This window comes from Myotis daubentonii, chromosome 4, assembly GCF_963259705.1.
Source record: "Myotis daubentonii chromosome 4, mMyoDau2.1, whole genome shotgun sequence".
Classification (NCBI taxonomy): domain Eukaryota; kingdom Metazoa; phylum Chordata; class Mammalia; order Chiroptera; family Vespertilionidae; genus Myotis; species Myotis daubentonii.
Window position 1 is genome coordinate 8,849,502 of NC_081843.1, and position 19,761 is coordinate 8,869,262.

Sequence of the window (19,761 nt, forward strand, 5' to 3'; positions counted from 1 at the left end):
AAATATATTTTTTAAAGAAAGTTACTGGCGTGCCATGTTTGGCACGCGTGCCAGGGGTTGCCCACCCCTGGCCTAGGGCATTACCTATGACTTTAATATTTTTAAGTGTTCTGAAAGTGCCAGGTGTGTAGTAAATGCGACATTAATATTTGTTAATCGTATTTACCTGTGAAACCCTTGAGGGCAGGGGTTGAGTTTACTGTGTTTTCTTCGGGGCTAGTACAGTAGCTGGAGCCCACTGACCTGATGCACTGGCTTTCGGCAAGCCTGTCTCCATCTGTAAATAAGACATAATCTCCACCTCACCGGGCTGTTGGGAGAATTACACAATGTTGAGGAGTCCGACGGGCCCAGACAATATCGGACACATCCCTGGTGACCAGCAGCAAAGACTCCCCTTGACATAACTTGGGTCAGGGTCTTCTGTTAGTTTTAGCAAGAATCCTGCTGGGTCCGTTTAGTAAAACTCCCCGCCCTTAGTCTATCATCAAATTCCTCGTCCCTCAACCTTGATGGCTATGACCCTGGCCTTCCGGCAAGAATCCCGTGAAGTCGATTTAGCAGAATCGCCCTTACCCCGGGTTTCCTCTGTAATATTTCCATCCGCGGACCCGCCCTGCTCTTGGTGACCGATCTGCACTTGCTGTGTCCCATCGTCCGCCCCATCGCAACCCCCCATCGCGGTTGACCCCTGAACCAAGCCCGCTTCGTCCTCTTTTACAGCTGCCATGGGTAATTTTCTAACACCATATAGGATCCGCTTCTCCTTTCTACTCGGAGTCCTCACCAAGTATCAGCAGAACTTTCTACTGCCTCTGTCCAAGGCTGCAACGGCCTGCGTCCCTGGTTCCCCAAAACCACACCCCCAGGGGCGCCCCCGCTCAGCATCAGGCGGCCAGGCGGGAGGGGGGCACCGGCCGCGCACTGAAACCCAGTCCCCACTCCCACCGGCCGCGGGTGCAGCACCCGGAGCTCAAAGTCAGCATCGGTCACTTTCCAAAGGACAGGGTTTGCCACTTTATGACACCGAGCTCGGGCTACCCCGCTGTGAAACTGAAAGCTAAGAACCTTAGTTGTAAAGATTGGATAAACATGATGGCTGTGAAGCTGTCGTCGCAGAGGAACCGCAGGCAGGACGCAGGTGGGAAAAATATGAAGCAGCCCAGCCATGCGCGGCCCCCGACCGCAGGCCTTTAACCCGGACGGTCCGCGGCACTCACCGCTCCTCCACGGACTCCGTGTGAGAGTCGACTCTGCTCGCGCGAACATCTGACGTCTCGGGGGCGGGGCGGTACGGACCAATAGGAACGAGTTCCCGCGAGACGCGACGCGGCGCAGGAAGGTCAGCTCGGGTACTCGAGAGGGCGGAGTGACTCCTTACAGGAGGAGGGGAGAATTGCGCAGGCGTTGGATTAAGGAACCAATCCAGAGAGGATAGCTTCGCGCACGCGCCTTGGAAGGCTCGTCAGAGACGCCACAGAACCAACGCATGCGCTCTGAGAATGCGGGGGGTAGCAACTCTCCAGAGCAACCGCGGGTAGGAGAAAGGCCCTGCGCTTGGACAGTGATTTTATTTCAGAATTTTGCGCATGCTTGCAAGCCAGGATGTTCTGCGCCTGCGCAGTTCTTGTGTCGCCTTGGTTTGACTCTAGTGCGCCTGCGCGGTCTTTTGTTTCTTACTCGTAGCTGCCGGACCAATCGGCGTTGTCTTCGGCCTGGAGCTCGGCCGACTGGGAACGTTTGAACCGCGGGGCTCCGAATGGCCCGCCACAGATGAACCCCAACCCCGGGGGCAGCGCCGGGAGGGAAAGGGTGTGAGGCCTGGGGGAGGCGGGAGGGTGTGGGCAGGTGCCGCGCCCGAGGGAGCAGGTGGGGCCCGCGCGCTGGGCGCCTGCAGGACCGGGTTTTCCCACTCGGCCACTCGGCAGGAGCTAACTCAGCATCAGCATCGCGTTGCCCCTCAGGATGCGAAAACCGGTAAGTCACCATGCTTAGGGGGGGCCGTCCAGGGCGGCGAGGGCTGGGGTCACGGCGACAGAAAGCGCCCGTCCACCCGGTGCAGGCAGAGCCAAACGCTAGACACGGGGGCTGAAGTGGAGAAATACGGGCTGTCTTATTGAGGAAGGGCGCCATCCAGGAGACGGGCGCTAATGCCCAGAAGCAGGAACTTGGCTATAGATTATTCCGGCAAAGGCACAGGACGCCGCGGGTTAGGGGTTCCGGTTGTGCTGGGTGCCCATGATGAGAAGGTGAGGGGAGGGAAATGAATCTTTTCTTAGATCTTGAGAGCTTTGAGGTCTTTTCCGGTCCGTGTGTCAGGAAAGTAGGAGCTGAACCATAACGTAGGTCAAGATGTCATGTTCAGCCGGACCGAGGCCGGGACTGGGACCCCATTCGCAGGCCCCGCTGCTGCCTTCTGATGCCTGGGGGCAGGGGGCGGGTCCTGATTATCCAGGGGAAAGCCTCGGTCTCTGAGTATTGAGAGAGAAAGGGATGGGATTTCCAGAGCAAGGATTTGAAACCAGGTCAGTCCTAAGGACCTCAGTTTCAGATGGTGCCCTGTCGTCAGGTTCCTTCCTGAGAAGTTAAGGTCTCGCCTGTTCAGCAGCCTCCGTGGAGTGCCCGCTGTGAGCCCGGCGGCTTACAGGTTCCAGGGCAACGTAGAGCCATGCGATGTGTTTGCCCTGGAAGAGCTCACAAGCTGGTATTCGAGAGAGACGTGTGAGCAGGTATTAGCGCTGCATGTGGCAGCTATCATCAAAGACGCTCCAGGGATGTTGGAACAGTAAACCCTGCTCACAAGCCTTGGCGGGCCCCTGCAGGGGGTCACTAAAGGTGGGATAGGTTTGCAAGAGAAGAGGAGTAAATATTCTTCCGGAACAGATATTTATCCTGTGCCCACTGCACGCCTGGTATTGTGCCGGGCCCTGGAGACACAGTGGTGACCCAGCCAGATGGGGCCCTGCCCTCCGAGTTTATGCCCAGCAGAGAAGCCCATTGTCGAAGGACCCTCGCACTGGCACATGAGATGTGTGTTAGAAAGGACAAGTGTAGGAAGCTGCAGGAACCTACCGGGGACCAAGTCTGTATGTGGTCGCCCTCTCTCTGTATATATTTTCTAAATCTCAGTGGTTGACATGTTGGCCACTGGAGTCATCACAGTTTTATTTTATAAAAAGAGAATTGTATGGATTTAAGTGTCCCTCATGGTGTTTGCTGTAACTTATTTCTTCCTCCACCAGCACTCAGCCTGAGCTGGCGGTGGGCCTGATGGCAGAAGACAGCAACCGAGACGCGCTGGCGGGGCCAGGGGCTCTCTGGGAGGCCCTCCGGGCGCTCCTGCCCCCCACTAAAGAAGAGCTGCGGTTGGACCTCGGTGCGAGCGTGGAGGGGAGTGTGGTGGTGCTGCTGCAGCAAGCCGCCGACCTCTTCTACGGGGGCAGAAGGAGCGAGTGTCTGCAGACGAGCGAGGCGGTCCTTGACTACTCCTGGGAGAAACTCAACACCGGGCTGTGGCAGGACGTGGACAAAGACTGGCGTCGGGTTTATGCCTTCGGCTGCCTCCTGAAAGCCATGTGTCTGTGTGAAGCGCCTGGGGACTCGGCCACCGTGGCCGCAGCCCTCAGAGCCTGTGACATGGGCCTGCTGATGGGAGCGGCCATCTTCGATGACATCCTCATTAAAGTCGCTGCCGTCCTCCAGGCGCACCTTCTCCCTGGAAAAAGGCCTGCCCAAGGTCCGGCCCCGGAGCAGCCCCGCTTCAAGGTATCTTGGTGGCATTGTCCGCGACCACACCTAACACAACCCAACAGCCCTGTTTTTCTAGAAGGGACAGGTCACCTCTCTGGCTGAAAATAGCATCTCCATCGACTTGGAAATAGAACAGCTCCATCTATTTTCTCAATTTCTTCTTCCGGTTTCTGCAGAAGCAGTGTCCTTTTGGGAGAGGGGGGGTGCAGCTTCGTCGTTCCTAAGAGAAACAGCTCAGGGATTGTGTGGGTGAGAGTGCAGCCAGCTAGCCCATCTCTTTCAGCTTCTTGGTCAGCTGGTTGAAGTACCACCCACTTTCCTGGCTGCCTCTGTCCCTGTGTTGCTGAGTTGGGGGGAGATAGCACAGTTAGCTGTCTTCTGATCAGGTGACTGATCAGTCCTGCCCTGTAGATCCTTGCACATGTCCCTGCTGGTATTTAAGTGCACGTGGCAAAGGATGGTTTACTGAGACGGCTTCAAAGCCCAGTGCTGACACACAGACCTCTGGGCAAGTCTGTTCACAAAGAGGAAACATCTATAAAACAGTGTGGGGAAATGTTCACCCTCATCTTGGTTTTAAAAAACAGGCAGTCATTTTTAGCTGTGAAATTATTAAACAAGCTTTTGTACAATATCTAGCATTGCCAAGGGTGCCAAGAGCTAAGTACATGGTGTGTTCACTGACCCCGGAGAGGGCAGGGCAGACGTGTAGATCAAGGGACAAAAACCTGTCCCCTTTGACCCAGGTGTTACAGTGCCCTTTCCCATGCTAAGTCTGTCCCAAGGGCATATGGAGGTGGCTTCGTGGCCAAGGTGGTACTCATGGTGTGGGTGGTGTTGGCCAGTGGACATGCTAATGGATAAGGGCCTGAGAGCGCAGGCTCTGGAGCCAGCCTGCCTGGGCCCAAGCTCCCGCACTACCATCCACTACCTGTGAGTCAGGCAAGTGTCATAGTCCCTCTGTGCCCCCGCTGCTCCCTTGCCTGTAAGAGGGGGTTTTCTCAGCAGCTTTATGGAGCACCAGCAGTGGCCCAGGTGTGCCAGCGCTAGGTGATGGTACAGAAGGGCCCAGGCCCTGTCCTCTCAGCACTGACAGTAGAGTGAGGCTGTAAAAGATGGGGGGAGGCAGCTTCAGGGAGTGTTCAGGGAAGGCCTCTTTGATGAGGGACATCTATATATATAAAAGCCTAATATGCAAAGTGTCCCCTCGGAGTTCAACCGACAGGGAGTTCGATTGCTCACTATGACGTGTGCTGACCGACCACCAGGGGGCGGTGCAGAACGAAAGAAGGCCCTGCCAGCAACTGGCAGCCAGTGAAGGGAGGCCCCGGCCCGCAGCAGGCAGCCAGCAGCTGCTAGGGACCCTACCCATGCATGAATTTCGTGCACTGGGCCTCTAGTGTGAACATAAAAGCTTGTTGTGACAGTGAAGAGAACAAGCAGGTACAGGTCCAGCACATCGCCTGCATGTAAGGATGTTAGCTGCGCTGCTGCCACTGCTGCAAATGTAGAGAACTGGCTTGGGGTCCGGTGATGGGGTCAGAGGACACTGACACACGCCAGGCGGTCATCCTGGGTTCACACATGGGAGCTCATCTCCCAGTAGTTTAACATGAGGAAACGGAAGCTCAGAGAGTAACTTACTCAGGTCAGTCAGTGGGAGATGATTAAGAAAATTATAACGCAACCACTCCCGGGACATTGCAAGGACTGGTGGTATCAGGGAAACTGCTTTAGATAAATTATTGGACGGGAGAGGCGGAGTTGTGTGTTCATCATGAGTATATTACCCACAGATCAGCAATGTGTCGAAATGGTGGGGAAGGCACTAGGGAAGGAGAAAGAATGCCCTTATGTTAGATGGTGGAGTGTGGGATAGTAAGTTTTCCTCTAATGCAGAATTTCTGTGAAAGCAACATACTACTTTTATAATTGAACAAACATTGGAAATGACCTGGTAAAGAAAAAAATATCTTGCTCTTAGGAGAAGTGAACAGTAGAAGCAGCAGTAATAATGATAATAAATGTTAGCTATTACTGTTATTAATGACCCCAAAGCTCGCCTACTATTGATGCAAATTCCTTGGTGGTTGCCACCTGTTTTGTTTTATTTTAAACAGAAAGCCAGGAATGGCCATGTTTCGATTCCCGATATGAGGTCAGAGAAAGCAGTCCCCCGGCTTCACTGTCCGTCCCTGCAGCATTTCAGGAAGCATTATTTGATTCCACAGACGCCTGTGATCTTGGAAGGCGTGGCCGACCATTGGCCGTGCATGAAGAAGTGGAGGTGGGTGGCTGCTGAGGGCCAGAGGTTCTCCCTCCATTTCAGCATTCCCAGACTCCCTGCACTCCTCCCCAGCATCCCCAAGTAGCACAGCCCCTAGACACGTCACTACCAGGCCCTGGGGTGGGTGGCTGAGGGTTGAACAAGAACTGACAGCCCTGGCCTGGTGGTTCAGTGGTTAGAACATCAGCCTGCACACTGAAGGCTGCAGGGCAAGGGCACATACCTGGGTTGCAGGTTCGGTCCCCAGCCTTGATCAAAGCGCATTCGGGAAGCAACTAGTCAATGTGTGTCTCTCACATCATTGTTTCTCTTTCTCTCTCCATCCCTCTCTTCCACTCTCTCTAAAAAGTCAATGGAAAAATTATCCTCAGGTGAGGATTAACAACAACAACAAAAAGTTGTGGATTCAATTCTTGGTCAGGACACACACCTAGGTTGCGGGTTCAATCCCTGGTAAGGTGCATACAGGAAGCAACCGATTGATGTGTCTCTCTCACATCAGTGTTTCTTTCTCCCCCTTCATCTCTGAAATTAAAAAAATAAAAATGGGGAAAAGGAGACATATGTAGTACTTTAAACAATAATAAATAAGTAAATCCTCGGGTAAGGATTGAAAACAAACAGCAACAGTCACAGCTCTGGCTCTTCGCCAGATCTCAGACTCTCACCCTCCCACGTGCTTGCCCGAAGCCGTTTTTAATTCGGACTTCAGGGCAGTCCAGGATTAAGTCTCTTAAACAGTTTTATAGGATCTTGGGAATTTCGTGCACTTTCTCGAGGGCCCTGAGGTTTCAGAGTAGAAATAAGAGCCCCAGAAACAGCCTGTCCCCTTCTCTTGGCACCTTCGGCTCTCGTATTTGCTTCCTCCTCACACCTGCCTGTAGTCCCGCCTCAGGCTCAGGCTCAGGGAGACTGGCAGCTGGAGAGTGGCCATATCACCATAGCTGCGCATGTTTTTGGAAATGAGGAGGGTCTCTAGGGAAGGGTGAGCGAGTCAGCCTGCCACGGTGGTAGCCTTGTGGAGGAAGTGGCTCCCACTGAGACAGAGGAGCTCTGACTGCAGCAGCCCACGTGCCAGCAAGCATGTGGCATACGTGCCAGGCATGTTTCACTGCGTGCCAGGCGTGTTCCATGTTTCACTGCATGCCAGTGGTGTTGCATGTTTGCTGTGTGCCAGGCATGGTACATGTTTCACTGCATGCCAATGGTGTTACATGTTTGCTGCGTGGTACATGTTTCACTGCGTACCAAGTGCCAAGACAGGCCCTTGCCATGTGTAACTCTTTGTCCTGGTTCCTGTGGGACAGGCACAGTCATCACCACCATTTTGCAGTGATGACCAGAGGCTCAGCGAGGTTAGGTAACTTGCTAGATCCCCAGGTCTATTGCGGCAGGGTCTGGAGTCAATGCCAGGCCACCGGGGTTGAGACCCAGGCACTTCTCCACCCTGTACTGCTGGCCACTTACTCAGCTGCGTGACAAGGCGTGCAGAGAGAAGGCTCCTGGCAAGCCGTGGCAGAGCAGCTGGGGAGAACTGAGGCAAATGAGGTTTATTGGATCTGTCCGCAAAGCCGTCCAGCGCCAGGTGGGCGGAGCCTCACCTCTGCCCATGGGGTCTAGTCCTGTGGTTGCCAACCGGTGGTCCGTGAGGTCCAAAAGGTTGGCGACAGGCGTTAGTCAGTGCAATGGCGGTGGCAGCTTCCACCTCGCAAGTGGTGATGCTGAGAGGAGCCCAGCGTCCAGCGTGCTGAGCAGAGTGCCCTGCAAGCGCGAGCAATAGTGATGAAATGACGTGTATATTTTCTGACAGCTTGGAGTATATACAAGAAATTGCTGGCTGCCGCACTGTCCCGGTGGAAGTGGGCTCTAGGTACACCGACGAGGAATGGTCCCAGAGGCTCATGACGGTCAGTGAGTTCATCAGCTGCTACATCCTCAACGAGGTATGTCATTCTGACTCCTTCCTAATACTTATTGGAGGAACACATTACATTTGGGCACATAACTCCGTGCGCTGCACTGGAGGGTTGGGAGTGGTCAGTCTCTAAGAGTCTTGTCAGGAGGCGGCCACAGCCAGGAAGGCAGGCTACTGGGTAGGCAGGTGGGCCACGTGACAGGACGTGAGGGGCTCATTTCAAAAACTTTGTTGTACATTTCAGTGTCTTGAGTATATTCTAACATTGTGCAACCATCCCTACTATGTAATTCCGGAAAATTTTTATCACTCCCAAAAGAAACCCCAAACTAAGTCATAGTCGCTTCCCACTCCCTTGTCCCCCATCTCCAGGCAACTACTAACCCGCTCCTGTTTCTGTGGATTTGCCAGTTCTGGGCATTTCCTGTAGATGGAGTCATGCAATGGGTGGCCTTCCGGGTCTGGCTTCTGTCACTGAGCCTCAGTTTCCAAGGCTCAGCCGGGTTGTGGCATCTGTCAGTGCTGCCCTGCATTCCTCTTTACGGCTGATCGCATTCCACTGTATGGAGAGACCATGTGCTGTTTGTCCGTTCGTCATTGGGGGCATTTGAGCTGTGTGCCCTTTGCGTCAGTATCAAAATGCTGCTGGAGCCCTGGCCGGGTGGCTCCGTTGGTTGGAGCATCGTCCCATACACCAAAAAGGTTGTGGGTTCGATTCCCTGTCGGCACAAAGCTAGGTTGCGGGTTCCATCCCTGGTCGGGGCGCATATGGGAGGCAACCAGTCGATGTTTCTCTCTCACGTATCTCTCTCTCCTTCCTCTCTCTCTGGAAATCAATAAAAGCATGTCCTCGGTGAGGATTTAGAAAAGAAATGCTGCTACAAACACTCGTGTGAAGTGTTTGTGGACATCGTTTTGTTTCTGTTAGGTGTATACTGAGTGGCACTGCCGGTGACACCTCATGGTAGCTCTGCGCTTCACCTTTTAGGAACGAACTGCCAGACTGTTTTCCAAAGCAGCTGCGCTGTTTTGTCATTTCAGAGTCTGACTAGCGAGGCCGGAAATGCAGCTTGTCTGCGGGGGCCTGAACCATCCCTGTTGGCCAGGAGAAGGGGAGCTTTCGGGGGGGCTGTCCACCCGCACGTGTGGTGGGCAAGGACCCCCACAAGGTGTGCGCAGTCAGCATCAGTGCTTTGCAGCTCTTCCGCCGCACCCGGCAGCCCGCCCCCAGCCCAGGGCTCTGTAAAGCTCTGACCAGTCTGGGCATGGGTCTGCTGCATTGACGGTCCAGGTCAGTGACCATGGGGCTAAGGTTTCCTCGCTTGGCCTTCTCAGCTTCTCACCTGACGGACCACCCCGTGGCCCTTCCTGACCCATCTCTGCGCTCCTACATTTCCCCTCCTCCACGGCACTCGGTGCCGTTCACTTGGCTGCGGGGCCCCTCCAGCAGGGCTCACAGACGTCCTTCCATTCCTGCTTCTGCATTCCTCCCGGCCCCATCTCTGCTCAGTGCACTGTCACCTGGAGGCCTGGAAAGGGAGCTGTGGGCTAGAGACGTGCCGTGTGCACGTCCACCTCCCCTGTAGGCATGCACCCCGTGGGCCTGGGCATCTCCCTCTGCCAGGAGGAAGCCTGCTTTCTCGGCAGAGGCGGAGCCAGAGGGTGTGCGTGGGTCAGGATGTGCACTTGCAGTTCAGGCAGAACAGCACTGTATCCAGCACTGGCCCTGGCTGGCTGTGTGTCGTTGGCTGGTTACTTAACCTCTCGGGTCGCCAGTGCCCTGACCTTTGGTTGGTTGGGGTCGGTTGGGGTCGGTTGAGGTTACCCACGCTTCCTAGGGTCATTGCGGGAGTAGCACGGGAGCTCCAAGAGCACAGCCGACACTCAGTTACCACGGCCTTCGGTGTCCTCTGCACCAGGGGCTGGAGGTCACATTACCTCTGGCTCTGCCCGGTGCCTAGTGCAGGGTCTGGCATTCTGTAAACTGTTTGTGGGAAGGAAGAGAGAATGAAGGAGAGAGACAGAAAGACAGATTTTTGAGGAATCCTGGAGGAACTTCTTTCCTTCAACACCGTTTCAGCCTCAGACCTTGAGGCCAAGCCAACTCCACGCTGGAGCCCGAGGGCCGCGCCCGGCATCCCTCCACTCCTCCAATGGATCCTCACCGAGGCCCGGGGCCGGTGTGTGAAACTGACCTTTCACACAGTGATAATCTCCAAAGATGTAGGAAAATGGGCGCTCAGATTAATTGCTGGAAAGAGTCTAACTCATTTAACTTTGGGGCAAATAACCTGGCAGAAGCTATGAAAATTTAAAAAGCACATACTCCTTGTCTCAGTTCTGCTTTTGGACATAGTATCTTATGTAATAAAGAGCTAATATGCATATGGTCGTCACGCCCTCGTGACGGGGCCCGGGGACCTGAGGCCGAGCCCCCTGCCTTGTAGGGCTTGACGGGGGTGAGGCAGGCTGGGTCTGGGTCTCGCGCGATTTCGAGTCGTGCACGGGTGGGCAGGGACTTGACTCTGGGTCCCGCGGCACACCCCAGACTCTGACAGGAGGGAGGTTTTTATATACATTTTACTAATTTTCTTTTGTCCCTGACATTTCTATTATAGAGAAAGGGCAAACAACAATATTAAAATAGTTCCTCTAATTAATTCCATTTTAATGTGCACGAATTTCATGCACCGGGCCACTAGTGTGAATATAAGGACCAAACTATTAGGCTGTTGATGAAACACTAGCGAACACCCCAAATGGGCAGAACAACCCCAGTGTCCACCAGTAGGGGGAAAGGTGAGTTAATAACAGTGTATCTGTCAATAAAGAAGTATCCATCAAAAGAATGAGTCAGACACGTATGTATCGACTTGAGAGATTCGTGGTGAAATGACAAAAGCAGATTTCAAAGTAATACATATAATATATTAATATGATTCCATTTTTATTTTTTTAAATCATCCCCTTCATTTTTTCTCCAAGAGGATATTAAATTGTTTATTGATTACACATGGTAATGGGTGATACACAGGTTTCATTCCCATCTGTAATTTTATCTGCTGCTGTAATTCAGTGTAGATATATTACACAGGACATGTCACCAATCAGTAATAACCTAACAGACTCCATGACTCTTCGTGGGTGACCCTTTTAACGGTGAACTCCAGGCCACGACACAGTAGATGTCAGTTCAGCACCCCAGGGTTCCTGAAGACACTGGCTTCTGTGCCCAGCAGTTTCAGATGAAACCTGACATCACTCTGAAGTGATTCCGACGTCACACCTTTGGGGTAATTTACCAGGATGGCTTCAGAGCAGCCTAGCCTTACCCAGCACGTGTAATAAAAGACACGTTCGCTCGGTGTCATGATCCAACTATTCCATTTAGCGATCAACAGCATGGTGCAAAAATCTACATCAAAACCCTTTGTCGGAATGCTTTCCACTTTCCACAGAACAGAAACTAAAATAACCTGTTACACAATTAGCCACAAGCACAGTCCTCGAGGTTTTTGCCCTTTCACATGAGTGTTGTCTAAACCAGCGGTCGCCAGCCTTTCAGACCCCACAGACCTCTGCGGACCACCGGACCGCTGATCTAAACCACGTCGTCTGGGTAGCAGCGAGACCCTGCCACCACTGAGCTTGGCTGAGTTCACAAGTCGCTGTAGCCTGCAGCTTCCCTGGCCCTTCTCTGCTCTCCTCCCCTGCTGAGCATTGTTTCCTGTAATTAAACCTGACGCTGCTGGAACTCCCACAGCCACCTTGGTTTCGTGGTTTGGCAAAGTGTTCGCTTCCACCACCATAGGAGCCAGAGCTTCTGCCTCCAAAGTTTCCTCCTTTCACGGGCCCACAATTTGAAGATGCCAAAATCACTGTAGCTTCCGCCACCTCCAAAACTGCTTCCGTCATTTCCAACCCACGACAGCTACTATCCCCACTGCCACCAGAGCCACTCAGCCACACAGTTCCCTCCACGACCAAAGTCGTCATTCCCGCCAAACCACCTCCATGGCCACCTCCGAAGTTTCCAGAACCTTCGACCTCTTTGGCGCTGGCCACCTCTTGCTTGGACAGCGCTCTCCCTACTTCTCAGTGTGGCCATTCGCAGGATGTTATTTCTGAATGACAGTCTTGTCTATGGAGTCAGGTCACCAAAGCCAACCTCGCCTCTCGCCACTGCCTGGCTCAGTCATGATTTCAATCACTCCATCTTCCCACAGTTCAGAATAGCCTGTTAGGCGAGTTCTCCTGTCTCTTCTTCAATGCAACCAGCAGGAATCTTCCTCACAGTGCGATGGGGACCAGGTCTTTGAGATTCCGCTGGACACAGCCCTTGCTGACCTGGCATTCGTGGCTGCATCCACCTGCTTGGCATCATGACAAACCCAGAGCCTCAGGGGCACTTGGTGATTGATCTCATCGCAGCCTGTGTCCCCCTGGCTCAGAAGGGCTCCTCCGACTCACATCGTTTGTTTCAAAGCTCACACCTCCGATGAAGAGCCTTGGCAGCTGTGGGCTCTTTGGGAGACTCGGACTTAGTCGGGTTGATGACTGCGGGAGGGGAGACCAGCGATGCTGACTCCGCGGCTCCACGGCAGAAAGGAGTGATCTGACCAACGTATTTGCCCTTTTTAAATTGATTTTAGAGAGAGGAAGGCGGAGAAACACCAGTCTGTTCCACTCTGCGTTCGCTGATTGCCTCTTGTATGTGCGCTGACTAGGGATCCAGCCCACAATCTTGGTGTCTGGGGGCGATGCTTAGCCAACTCAGCTGCCTGGCCAGGGCCTGCCCCTTCATTTTTAATCTGAGTCAGCTGAGCCCTGGGCACAGGCCGACGAGCTCCAGCAACCTCTGGCCGAGGCAGCACGGGTCCTGAGACCACATCAGCCGCTGGGTGGGAGGAGGGGGACCAGCAGGACAGAGGGGGCCCTCCGTGTGGCTGCCCAGGGCTGGGCAGGGGCAGGGGCATGGCGTGCTGAGAGCCAGCTAAACAGTAGTAGCACCTGGAGGGCGTCCATCACCACTAACGGGCTTTCCGTGTTGCCTCTGGTTTTTCTCCCATGGACCAGCCGAGGGACGTCGGGTACCTGGCCCAGCACCAGCTCTTTGACCAGGTAGGTCTGAGTCCGCGCTCCTCTGCCCTTCACTCTCAGCTCCTCTCCTCCCTTCCTGGGCCCTGACCCCAGAGGGCAGCAAAGGGTAGCAGCCTCATCTGCCACCCACTGCTGCTGCTCCCTGCAGAGAGCAGACTGGCACCCTGTGCATCGCCCTCCTCACCAGTAGGTGGCAGGAGAGCAGGCAAGGCCACCAGGCCTGAGAGCCCAGGGCCCCAGGATGGCGAAGCGGGTGGAGCGGGAGCGGGGAGTAGGGGCGGGGGTAGCTGGGGGAGTCCACAGCTTCAGGTGTGGTCAGAACTGGAGAAGGAGTCCCGGGCAGCCAGGCAAGGGCGAGTCGCTGCCTTCCCTGCAACAGTTTTCTGGGCAGGTCCTGGCACCGCCCTGACACGTCTCATGTCCCCCCCAGCAAGGCTCTCCCCACCCTGGGCCTGCGCACTCGTGGCAGGGGCCGGGTTTGACTCCCTGGGTACCCAGCCTGGTGGGCCGGATTTAAGGCCCCGAGGACACACCTGCTGAAGACTGAATGAGGAAGGGGGCGCAGGCTGCAGCTGGGAGGAAGGGCGCGCAGCGAGGCCAGAGGCAGGAGGAGCTCCCAGCGGGCAGTGCCTCACTCAGAGGCCAGAGGGGCCAGTGGGACGGCCGTGTTGGGTACATCAACCAGCTGGGGAGGGTTTGTCCAGAATTGCAGAGCAAGGAGCCGGCGAGGAGGAAAGCTGGGGCCAAACTGGGGAGGGCCTTGAATGCCAGGCCAAGAACTCAGATTTATCTGGAAAACAGCAGGGAGCCCTGTGAGGTGTTTAACAGGAGGGTTCCTGTAAGAGGCAGCATTTCCAATGGAATCCGGCAGGACAGCCAGGGAGGGACAGTGATGGGGGTTGGGGGGAGGGACACAGTGTAGGGAGCAGAGGTGCCGTTGCCACAAATCAGCGCCTGTGAACAGACAGCAGAGCGTGACCCTGGCCGGCATGGGCATCACTGGGAGCTCCCAGCCATGTGGCCTCCATCCTGGGGCTCGGTGGCTGGGCTCGAGGTGACGGGGGCTCCAGAGCCGCCAAACTTGGAGCTCACGAAGCGGTCCCGGGAGCTCGGGACGTCCTGGCTGTGGGAGGGAGAAAACCAGGGTGCAGGACTACGTAAAGGATGCGCTTCGCTGTGCTGAGGACGGGAAATGCCACAGGAGATAGCAGTGATTGTCTGTGGGCGCTGAGCGGTCTTTTCCTTCTCATTTCTGTAGTTTCCAAATCCTCTAGAATGAGTGTGAACGCTCATCATAATGAGAAAAGGTAGACTTGTTTTTAAATGCAAACAACCCGAGAACCAAGAGAAGTGGCAGGAATGAGGTTGCGCTCCGTTTGCAGCGCTGTCTACTGAGGACGCTGGGCAGCCAGAGGAGGCTCGTCCTGGGGACAGGGGTGAAGTTCGGCTTTCTACCCAGACCCTTCCACGTGCCCACCCCTCACTTCTCACTCAGCACTTGGGGGTGTGGCTGGGCCAGGACCCGGGGCCACGAGGGAGTGGGCTTCTCTGTAGGCCCCTGTGCACCAAGCACTGGGTCTGCCCTGGATACGGGGCTAAAGACGTCAGAGTCACTCCCTGCCCCCGGGGCCTAAGACCATCACCTCAGATGGTGAGGAGCCCCCAGAGGAAGGAGGGGCTCCAGGAGGAGGCTGGCGGGAGAGTGGCTCTCTGGGTGGGGCAGCCAGGGAAGGTGTCTTGGGGGTAACATTGGAGCAGGGACCCAAAAGGTGAGGAGTGGCCAGGGCCTGGGATGGGGTGATCCCCGGAAACCGCGGACAGGGCCTGGGATGGGGTGATCCCGGAAACCGCAGACAGGGCCTTCTCCCTTAGCCCAGAGCAGTGCCCAAAGACGCGTTTCTGTGTCTACACCGGCTGCTGAGACAGACTTAGACCGCAGACTGCAGGGTCTGGTCAGGGTGCCTGCAGGACATTCCAGCTGTTCCCAGCACCCCAACTCGCAGTAGCCCCCCTGCAGGGATGGCGTGGCCAGGCTCCCTGCCCAGGACACCTGGCACCTGACACTGGGCACCTTCAGACCAGGCGCTTCCTCTGAAAGCCCCCGAGGCGAGTAGCAGAGGCGGCTCCAGGCGGTCCCATCCCTCTCAGGCTGGGAAGGCCCCTGGGCTCAGCTGGCCCCTCCGGGGGCTTGTGAGGGACCCACACCCCTCGGGGTGGGGCTGGAGGCTGCTCTGGTGGGGCCGGCACTGGGGGTCGGGGCAGGAGGTGGGTTCATCCAGGGTGAGAGGTGTCTTCACTGGGAGCCGCTGGCTGGTTCTTTCCGCATGAGGCCAGGACCAGCACACCCTGCCCGCACCGCCAGGGTTGCCTGTGCTGGCGGTGGCCCTGAGGCTCTGGGAAATTCAAGGGAAACTGAAGCCTGGGCCCAAAAAGAATCGCATGAGTTAAAGCCATAAAGGAAGGCTGGTTGAGTACAAAATGGGCTGGGCTCGCAGGGAAAATGTCTCCTCTCACTCACTGAGCGCAGACTGTCTGTCTCGGGCGGTCCCTGTGCCCGGCCTGTGTGCCGGCTCTATACCCTCCCCGGCTTTTAGAGGAGGAAGCCACCTTGATTTCCAGTGTCCTCCCTTCCTCCTCCTCTGAGGCAAAGACGACAGGCTGCCTCTGCCCAAAAGAGGGCGTGGGCTGGGGAGGCAGGGGCGGTGAGGAAGCAGTAGAGGGACCATCTTCAAGTACATCTTATCGGACGCACTGACGTCAGACGAGATGCAGACACTGATGGCGCGGGCAGCGAGCCCACAGCACCTGCTTTCCTGGCAGCCTCCTCCTCCTGGGAGCGGGACATCACAGCCTCAACACCCCACCCGGGAGCGCAGCACAGCTCGCTTCCATCTGTCAGACGCGCAGGCTTTGAAGCCTTGTGCACAGGACCGCCTCGCTATCTGAATGGCTTCCCGCGTGGCGCACCAGCAGCCCGGCGTGGGCACCCCTTCCACCACATCCTCACCACGCTGGCTGCTGTCACTCTTCAGTCTGATGGGTGGGAAACGATGACGTCTCATTTGGATTTTTTGCTAACGGGACTGAACCGCGCCTTTATATCTCATTCACTTCTAGGTATTATCTCGTTTTTGTCCTTTGTAGTGGGATCCTTATAATTTTGAACGAACTGTGTACGTTAACCCTTACTTACCACAGTTGCTCCAGTCGGGTGCTGGTCCGCTGGTCTTTATAACTACGGTACTGGGCGCGTGCGGCGTTGCTCTTTACCTTTGGTAGATCTGGGAGCTCTTCCCCCCAGAGATGTGATCGTCAGTCCCATTTTCTTTTTGTTCTGATTTTTTAAAATAATTAACTCTTTAGAAAATTACTACCTGAAAGAAAAAAAGAAAAAGAAAATTACCAACTGGTTTATTTTTTTTAAGGGTGAATTAAACCCATTAAAGACACATTTATAAGAAATTATATTCACGTAGATTGCCTGAGCCCCTTGTGCAGCCTGAGAGAGGAGATGAGCACATTTAAGTGAAAATGTCGCCGGACACCCCAACTGGTTTATCCTTAAGTACAAAGACAAAGCACTGGTGTTGGGTTTTTAAAAGCAAAGACACATAAAATGCATATGACATGGAAACAAATCTGACATAAAATCAGCTCTTCCCTATGATTACATTTTTCAAATTGAGTTTTAAATTGCTGTCCAGCACGTGATGCCCAGTCGTGCATTACACAGGAGGACAGCGTGCATTTGGCCTTCTGTCAGGTAGTCCTGTGACTTCTGGGCTGGCGTGCCCGGCCTGGCCTTGCCTCCCACGCCTGCTCTGCCACCCACAGATCCCGGAGCTGAAGCAGGACATCAGCATCCCTGACTACTGCTGCCTGGGCGACGGGGAGGAGGAAGAGATCACCATCAACGCCTGGTTTGGGCCCCCGGGCACCGTGTCCCCCCTTCACCAGGATCCCCAGCAGAACTTCCTGGCCCAGGTGGGAGTCCTCCAGAGCACCTGCCGCTCCCACGCCCGGCCCAGTGCTGCCTCATGGCTGCCTCCCCTCCCGCCCCTGCCTGGCTGGCCTCTCCTGCCAGAACCCTCCCCATGGGGAGCAGCTGCTCGGCCCCTGGTTTCCTGGGACCTGGAAGAGGGCAAGGAAGGGCAGCTGTGCAGCGGCCTTAGTGTTTCCTAAGCACAGGGTCCAGCCGATGGGAACATGCCTCCAGCCAGGCGGATGGGTGCACAGAGCAGGCTGCCCCCTGCACACCGCTCGGCCCCAGCGCTTTGTGAACCGGGCAGCTCACGCTGCCTCACCGGCCCTGTGCTCTGTGGTGGGGAGGACCCGCCCCCTGGCGGTGGGGTCGGAGCTGGTCCACGTGAAGCGCACTGGGACGGTGGCTGTCACAGCAGTGCCTAGCGATCGGCCACAGTGACAGGCGCTGGTCTGCAGTGGGCCCGGAGGACAGACGCTGGACTCGGCACATGTGCAGCGGGGATGGGGATGGGGCTGGGGCTGGCTGGTGCGGGAGCAGCGTAGAAGGTGCAGAGAGGCAGGGAGGGGGTTCAGGGACCTGCGGTCAGTGTGGGGCAGCTGCAGCGGGAGGTGAGGTCGCAGCCGGCTCCCTGACGGTCGCTCTCTTCCAGGTGCTCGGGAGGAAGTACATCCGCCTGTATTCCCCGCAGGAATCGGAGGCGGTCTACCCTCATGACACGCACCTTCTGCACAACACCAGCCAGGTGGGCCCGCGTGGCCTCGCAGCTCCTCCCCCACCGCCTGGAGGCAGGTACCACCGCCTGGAGGCAGGCATGTGACTTGTTCTGCTCCCTCCAGGTTGACGTGGAGAATCCTGACTTGGAGAAGTTCCCCAGGTTTGCGGAGGCCCCGTTCCTGTCCTGCATCCTGTCCCCGGGAGAGCTGCTGTTCATCCCCGTTAAATACTGGCATTACGTGCGGGCCCTGGACCTGAGCTTCTCTGTCAGCTTCTGGTGGGCATAGGCCTGCCCTGCGCCGGCCAGGTGTGTGCGGCAAGAGCCCAGAAAGCCATTCCAGCCGTACGGCAAGGCATGGGCCTGATAAGGCCTGACGTGTTGGGAAACGGCCTCTAAGGTTGGCGGCCTGGGTTCAAACCTGGCCCCATGGCTTAAGTGCCATGTGATTTGGGCAAGTGTGTCTCCACCTAGAAAACAGGGCATTGGTCCTCACCAGAGGGTCTGGGAGGTGGAGCGTGTGCAGAGCCCGGACAGTCATGCTTGTCACACAGCTGTCATGACGGGGCCTCCACACTGTAGCCTGCAGGTTCTGGAGTCAGGTGGGCATGGTGGGCATGGCCCTGGTCACAGGGAGAGTCCTTGCCAGCTTGCTGGAGAGCTCAGACCTCTGCTGGGCAATGGGAAGTCCACAGACATCCTTTTTGGTTCTTTTTTTATTTATTTATTTTACTCATCGATTTTGGAGAGAGGAAGGGAGTGTGGGAGAGAGAGACATCAGTTTGTTACCTATGCATTCATTGGTTGGTTCTCACGTGACCGGGGATGGAACCTGCAACCTTGGCACATCAGGACGACACTGCAGCCGAGCTCCGTTTCCGTGCTGTCACTGTTGAGGTGTGACCTGCCTTCAGGGAACTGCGTGGTGCATTCCCTGGGCGCCCTCTCAGGAGGCTGTTCCCAAAGCAAGAAAGCGACCCCTCGCCAGCGCCGGGCAGCCCCTCCTGCCCCCCGGGGGCTCCAGCCTCCCAGCTCCCAGCTCACTGCTCTCTGGGGAGAGGCCCGGATGTCAGGCTTTCCATGTACTTTTATTTTGTTCATATAAATGTGTTGGTTTTGTTTGTATAAACGTAGCTTGTTGTTTGTGTTTAGCCATTAAGACTTCCCCCAGCCCTGTGACTGAAGACAGGCAGGCAGATCCCCACAGCTGACACCAGGAAGGCCCTGGACCTGCTTGCCGTCCACGAGACCCCCATTAGTGCCATTTATGCAGGACTGCCTGCAGGTGACACTTGTCACACCGTGACCGTGAGGTAAACAGTAATCTGTTGCAAACCAATCACAAAAGAAATGTTAAAAGCTTATAATAAACCTTTAAAAAAGTGCAATCTTCCCCTGGCTGGTTGCTCAGTGGTTAGAGCACTAGCCCAAGCACTAAAGGGTTGTGAGTTCAATTCCCAGTCAAGGGCATGTACCTGGGTTGCGGGTTCGATCCTCGGTTGGAGTGCGTGTGGCAGGCAATCAATTGGTGTATCTCTCTCTCAAACTCAATGGGAAAGTGTCCTTGGAAGAGGAATAACAACAAAGTTCCACAATCTCACTAATACTCAACATTATGCAGTTAGGACAAGCTCCCAGCTACATTATAGCAGCTTGTTTAAAACTCCTCCGTGCTGAGGAGGAGGATGTCCTGCTGGCAGTTCAGCTCGGCAGGCTCGCAGCAGCCCAGCCTTACAGGCTCACGCCCGCTGCTGGGCCTGCTCATCCTCTTCTGGAACCCATCCCAGGAGACAGCGCACGGCGGTCGGAGACACACGCCGGTCCATACAGGCGGCGTCACCTGTAACAGCGGTGCTAAGGGAGGAGCCCCACTGTTTTCCTTTTCAGTACACACCAGGCTCTGGAACACTCCTGACACTTCTGCTCACCACATGGGCAGGGGGCACCAAGCAAGTCTGCGACACGAGCTGGGTGTCCTGCAGTTTACTTCGGTTCTGACATGTCTCCCGGGG

The 19,761-nt window shown here is 55.6% G+C and overlaps 1 protein-coding gene across 5 annotated transcripts; it reads left to right on the top strand.

The window, feature by feature from the left end:
* The first annotated feature begins 1,503 nt into the window (after positions 1-1,503).
* Positions 1,504-19,133, top strand: KDM8 (lysine demethylase 8). Of its 5 annotated transcripts, XM_059692142.1 has the most exons (9): positions 1,821-1,977; positions 3,243-3,765; positions 5,871-6,037; positions 7,848-7,980; positions 13,029-13,073; positions 16,887-17,036; positions 17,687-17,779; positions 17,874-18,058; positions 18,602-19,133. In XM_059692142.1, exons 2-8 carry the CDS (start codon positions 3,271-3,273, stop codon positions 18,036-18,038), a joined length of 1,248 nt encoding a protein of 415 aa, XP_059548125.1. In that variant the 5' UTR covers positions 1,821-1,977; positions 3,243-3,270; the 3' UTR covers positions 18,039-18,058; positions 18,602-19,133. The 5 variants fall into 5 exon arrangements, with proteins under 5 accessions (XP_059548124.1, XP_059548125.1, XP_059548123.1 ...); XM_059692141.1 differs by lacking the exon at positions 1,821-1,977 and adding an exon at positions 1,504-1,812 and having other exon boundaries at positions 17,874-19,133; XM_059692140.1 differs by having other exon boundaries at positions 17,874-19,133.
* Positions 19,134-19,761: the final 628 nt, after the last annotated feature.